The sequence below is a fragment of the Gymnoscopelus braueri genome, assembly GCF_963280865.1.
Source record: "Gymnoscopelus braueri genome assembly, chromosome: 9".
Classification (NCBI taxonomy): domain Eukaryota; kingdom Metazoa; phylum Chordata; class Actinopteri; order Myctophiformes; family Myctophidae; genus Gymnoscopelus; species Gymnoscopelus braueri.
This window is the reverse complement of record NC_137610.1, coordinates 23,673,487-23,679,839: the sequence shown is the minus strand read 5'-3', so window position 1 is coordinate 23,679,839 and position 6,353 is coordinate 23,673,487. Positions and strand designations below refer to the sequence as shown.

The 6,353-nt window shown below is 41.8% G+C and overlaps 1 protein-coding gene across 1 annotated transcript; it reads left to right on the top strand.

The window, feature by feature from the left end:
- The first annotated feature begins 1,611 nt into the window (after nucleotides 1–1,611).
- Nucleotides 1,612–6,133, top strand: bida (BH3 interacting domain death agonist). Its single transcript, XM_080437884.1, has 4 exons — nucleotides 1,612–1,909; nucleotides 2,592–2,894; nucleotides 4,469–4,599; nucleotides 5,141–6,133. The coding sequence occupies exons 2-4, from the start codon at nucleotides 2,600–2,602 to the stop codon at nucleotides 5,345–5,347; spliced, it is 633 nt and encodes a 210-aa protein (XP_080294010.1). The 5' UTR covers nucleotides 1,612–1,909; nucleotides 2,592–2,599; the 3' UTR covers nucleotides 5,348–6,133.
- Nucleotides 6,134–6,353: the final 220 nt, after the last annotated feature.

Sequence of the window (6,353 nt, the reverse complement as noted above, 5' to 3'; positions counted from 1 at the left end):
AAGACGCTGTGTTGAAGATGTGCACCCCAATCTGATCACTGTTGTACTCACAGTGACCTCCAAAGGAGAACACCTTTTCCTTCACGGCCACAGCAGCATGACTAACAGTCTTTGGTCCTTTGTCTTTGGTTACAGACCAGTGCAACATGCCTCTAGATGTGAAACTTCCCCCCTTAAGTGGTGTAACCTTGGATCTCTGGATGTTTATCGATTTTTCTCTTTGTCGACGTCTCTGCCTTATAGGCTGAGGTTGTGAGTGACATCACATCACACCACACATAACAAATTGTGTTGCCTAGTGATGCTGATTTGCGCAGGTATTCCCAATTTCCTATCGGCACACATTTCTCTCTTAAATCACAGTTGTTTCGCAATGTAGGGTCCGGGGACCACTAGGCGTCCAAATGGACACTTCTGTCTGTAACTGACAGTGTACAAATGGAACCAAATGGACCCTTTAGAGGACTGGAACCAAATGGACCCTTGCGGGTCTGTATCTCTGAGTATACAAATGGAACTGTATCCTGGAATTTTTATTCTCTCATAGTTAAAATGCCACTGAGGATTTTTACATTATACATTGGGGTCCCAGAGAGAGAAGGAGAAAAAAAGTATTAAATAGGTGTCTGTGGACTATTCTATCAAACTGGGGGTCCTTTAAATCAAAAAGGTTGAGAATCGCTGAACTAAACTTTACTGGAAACCCAATCTAAGATCCTCGATGTCCATTTAACTCGGAGAGTTACCTCTCTCCTCTCTCCATCTTTCTGTCTGTGTGGTGATGTGATGACAATGTTTTGGGGTTGTATGAAAAGACTATGAAATCGTCACTGTCCGATTGTGGTCACCTTAAATGTGTAAAAATGCTGTGGACAAGTGGACACACTTGTTGTTGACTGACTCCCTGGTGATGGTGATCAGAGGTGGCTGTGGAGTATGTGGTTCTCAAACCAACGCCCCCATAACTCTGAGAGTGACCCATGGGTCCATTTGATTCCATTTGTACACTCACTCAGAGTTACTGACCTGTAAGTAAAGGGTCCATTTGGAACCACCTCTGAAGGAACCCTAAGAGTCCCTGGACCCCACTTTGAAAAACACTGCGTTAGACTACTGACCTATAGCCTATAATGCTGAGAATGTACAAATGGAACCAAATGGACCCGTAGGCCGTAAGAGTGCATTTAGTTCAGAGTTATAGACCTATAATTGTGAAATTGAAAACAAAAAGGATAAGTGAAATACAAATTATTGACCCAATAAAAAATGAAAAACTATAATAACCTTGTCACACTCCAGTCCAGAGGGTGTCGGTAATGCGCCTAAGTTTCTCCGCTGAAAAACAAACTCCAAAGAAGATAAATCTTGCGTCATCCAGCTTCCCGCAGTACCTGTGGAAAGCCAGGGTTCTACTTACTGTTCAGTGCTCACATCCGGTCTAAAGCCCGCCTACTGTATCCGGTTATTTCCCAAGGAACTGAAGGAAGCAATTCCTTGTTATTTCCACAAACACACGCTTACACATAGAGGCCGTTTCCGTCTCCGTCCTTAGCACACTGCAACGCGAGTTGAAACCACTCCAGTCTACAGGGAGAAGAACTTAAAGGGGCTTTCCAGCGGGTTTATCAGAAGCTACAGATCTAGACAAGATACTGCTGCTCATACAGCAGTGCAACCTGTCTCATGACGCACGACTCATTTATCAAATAACTTAAACAACATACGCCGTTTTGTTCGTATTATAATTTATTTTCCAACTATTGTTTTACACATGCGCACTCCATCGCGTCGCGTGCCTGCTGAGGACCGCTAGTTTAGTGTGTTCACTGTGTTGTTGTTTACAGAGTTATATTATTATTATTATCATCATACCTCGGCTCAAGTTGTGCATAAAGCTGACGAACTGAGGGTGAGTGAGATTTTTTGATGATAATTGAGCAGAGCTGTCGTTGTGTTAGCTTAGTGGCTAACAATGTAACTTTTAGGGCTGCAATTAGCTCTGGTCCATAGCGTTAGAAGGAGTTCTCCTTTAACGCTATGGACCAGAGCTAGGCTGCAACTATTGATTATTTTCCATAGCGATTATTCCATTGTTTTTAAAAATCAATCAATTAATGTATTAAAATGTTTGATTGTTATATATATTTTTATATAGAACTGTTTCACCCATAACGTACCGTTCTTGTTATGCGTGTTTGTTTTGCTCCACTCTTGCCTTGGATCAACACTTATCATAGATGTATTTGATCGAGTCTGACTTTTACTTTCGTATCTATGATATGCAAATGTCAAAATCTATCTATGATAGTCTTGATCAAAGGCTAGCTCCATGCTGCTCTGACAGCTGCATGTTTCAGTTCGATCAAAGTCAAGAGAAGCTAGCAACATTTAACCACTTGAACCCCAGCATCCAATTCTGGGGGGACATTAGCCAAAATAGAAGAGATTTGGTGTAGACTAGACTGAAAAAAACAGTCAAAGTACAGAGCCAACTCAGGTCCAGTTTACTAAGTCTAGTGAATCTTAAACTTTGTTGTTGATTGTGATTCCACCTCATTAAATGATCATTTGTTTCATTGATAATTTCAGAGGAGATCACATGATGGACGTCCTCGGGCATGCTGTGGGCATTTCAAACGCTCCCCTGGTGCTGTTGTCCTTCCTTCAACAAACACCAAGCTGTGTCAATGTGGACTTCCTCAATGAGCTGGGCTCACTGGACAGAGAGCTCAGTCTCACCCGCTGTAAATCTAATAATGGCCCCTGGTCAGGGGCCCCCACGTCTAATGGCCCCTGGATTGACCACCACGAGGATGGGGAGCTGCAAACTGATGGCCACTTCCCTTGCATCATCAGAGGACCTCCTGGAGACATGCAACCTCTGGTCCAACTGGGTGAGTTGTGATATCCGGCTAATGGGAGGGCGGGTGGACGGACCACGGCCACTTCACTCTGACATAACCATAAACAAACCCGATACGCCCATATATAGGCAGGGCCACGGCCACATCACTCTGATCCAGCTTAACTATAAACAAACTAGATACGCCCATATATAGGCATGTCACTATAACGCAGACATAACCATAAACAAACCCGATATGCCCATATATAGGCATATATGGGATGGGAGATCCGGTTGGCCAGAGCCACAGGTCCGACCGCTATGCCCATAGATGGGCATGTCAATATACAGGGTATGGGCATAATACTAATGACACCAGGGATCCCCATATATAGGCATAAAAGGGCCAAGGATTGACAGATACAGAAATCTCCATATATGGGCATTAGGGACACAGGTAGACAGACACATACAGAGATCTCCATATATGGGCACAAAAGGGACACAGACAGACAGGTACAACAGAGGCAATTTTTTTTGCCGTTTTATTTTCAAGCTTTGCTATATTTTATGGTTTAAATTCACATTTGAATACTATTGCACCAATACTTATCTCATATGTTAGGTACATTATGACAGTTTGATAGAAATGTTGTGTTGTCAAAATGAATATTAATACATTCATAACTAAAACATTTTTTTTTTTCATGGTCATGGCCTATTATTGATTCTTGATTCCGTGTATGCAAATTAATGAGCCTGATAATTTATCACATAACATTTCAACAAAAGATGGCCTTTAGATGTAGTGATATGAGTTCAGCCTCTGCAGAATGTACTGTAGCATGTGTGGTACAGCAGGTGTCAGAAAGAGAGAAAAACAAATAACAATTGACTGATTAGGAAGTCAGAAATAAAACCACAAACAGGGTTTAAAGAAATTCCAAACCACGAACAGGGTTTAAAGAAATTCCAAGTTCTGCTAACTTCTACCACTTCCTGCTTTCACATTAAGTGTGGTTTGCACTTTAACCCATAAACAAATTCCTCTCATTTGTGTGAAGGTGAGTGAGTTACTTCGGCCTGCATCAACTAGATGTTCCCTATCAGAACCAACATCAGCAGGATCAAATATTAAAATTAAAATCTCCTTACAGCAATGGATGTTAAAATTGTCTCATATAGCCAAACGGGTATATCATAGCAGTTAGTTAGATTAATACCGGTATTAGTAGATCAGAACCCCCCCCCCCCCCCCCCCCCCAAATCAGTCCATAATATGGTGTACGATTATCTGTTAGTGTACAGCATGTCTCCCACCACTCCATCTGTACACAGCTGTGCGAAAATAGATCTACAATCGAAGAAACCGACTAGAGAACAGGAGGTGCATAGTGTACATGTACATAGCAGGAAATAATCTTAGCAGTGGTGTGTGTGTGTGTGTGTGTGTGTGTGTCGGGGGGTAATTCAGCATCATAGAATTTGAAATATGATACATACATGTGCAGTAAAGGGATGTATTAGTACAGTACATGGGGATGCATTTCTATTATTCATGTCAATTTTGGGAACTTGGCGTAGGACAAACAAACGTCTTAATTCAATGTGTTGTCCTTGTAGTGAACTTTGAAGAAGCAGAGGCCAGGGTGATCGCAGCAGAGCTGAGAGACATCGCTGACCAGCTTGAACATGACGTGGTTTCACAAGCTACCAACAACCTGGCCCGGAAACTGCTAAACTCCCCAGTCAACGTGAGTCTGCCACTCAGAAACTTGACCATTATTGTTCATGCTCATTGCCAACTTATAGATATGACATATTGATATGACAAATAGACATTTGTTTGAGCTGTGTAAGACCATCTTATTCTCAAAAATATTGTAACATATAAGCTTACTCATACAGGTACAAGTAGCAAAATGTTAATGTCCACAGCACGTGTGTGTCCACAGCACGTGTGTGTGTGTGTGTGTGTGTGTGTGTGTGTGTGTGTGTGTGTGTGTGTGTGTGTGTGTGTGTGTGTGTGTGTGTTTTTCACTATAACATTTAAATTCAGCTGTGTGTGTGATTCACTATAACATTTAAATTCAGCTTTCTTCAGTGCAGTCTGTAAGACTTGTTATGTCTTTATTTTCTCCAATTCATTTCTTGGAGAAATAGAATGCCAAATAGAACCCCCCCAAACTACCCATTAAAGAGTGGTGGTGGGTGTTCTTTTTCCTTTCAACAACATACTGTATTTGTGGTGAATCTTACTGAACATAACTGTAACTTTCTGTTTTGCGGAAGCAGCGGTGGAAAAACTACCTTACGCTGGAAGTGGAGTGGGTTGTGAAGCGCGGCCTTGAGCGTCACCTCCAGCAGCTGCCTCAGGAGCGCGTCATCGTGGCTCTCACGCTCACCCTGGTGAAGGGCGTGTGCAGCCAGACCCCGTGGCTGCTGAGGAACCTGTTCAACACTGCAGTGCAGTACATCTCTGCTGCCGTGGACAGACGATGACTTTTGAGCTACAGCAGTGGTTCTCAAACTTTTCAAGGACCCCCATAACTCTTGAGTGTACAAAATGGTTCCATTTATACACTCTCAAGAGTTACAGACCTGTAATGGTCCATTTCGAACCCCCATCAAGGATCCCTGAGGGTCCCTAGACCCCACTTTGAGAACCACTGAGCCTGATGAAACAAACTTTAGACTTAGAAAAAAGCATTGAAGCAGGTTCTTCATATCAAATTAACTGTGAGAGTTCGTTTTGGCTCATTGTTGGCAACACATTTACCTCCGTCTTATGACTTGGACACAGGTACGATGGCCACTGTTTAGTTTTTTCTTTTCAGTTACAGTAGTTCTGAATTGTAGTTTGACAAATGAGCTTTTCTTATCCCTAGTGAATCTTTTGGGATGTGATACAACTTTATGATTTGTTTCTCTAAGTTCTTTTTTGGCACCGGCCAATTAAGCCAGCCTTGGGCATACAATGCCAAATTCAGGACAGAAAGGCTATACCAATGCCTGTGGGCTTATGTATTTACGCTCGTTTACCTTTGCTTAAAGTGTGGCCATTTATTTTTATATCTCAAAGTACTTTGTACTGTTTCCTTATTGGTCAATGATTGGTGTTCACTATACTTTAATTGTACGTTTCATTAACGCCCTTGTTAAATTGTGACATTTGTGATATTTCTATGCATTTGTACCTCATGTGGCTTACTTGAATTGCAAATTGTTTTCTTTAATTATGTAAGTATTACACATTTGCAAAGGGAAAATAAATGTTGATTCAGTCCACTGAACTTTATGTCAACAAACCACCACAGACAGGCTCTTTTAAAACGTAATTTATTCTGATCTCAAACTGAATCGTAGCAACCTTGGTACAAACTGCCATGCCGGAGCTCTTTACATCCATATTGCTTATGTTTTCAAATTACACACTTTCCCTTTGTACTGGAACAGATGCTCAGATTCTATGAGCATTACCATAACGCTGGCATAAATACTAGAACCC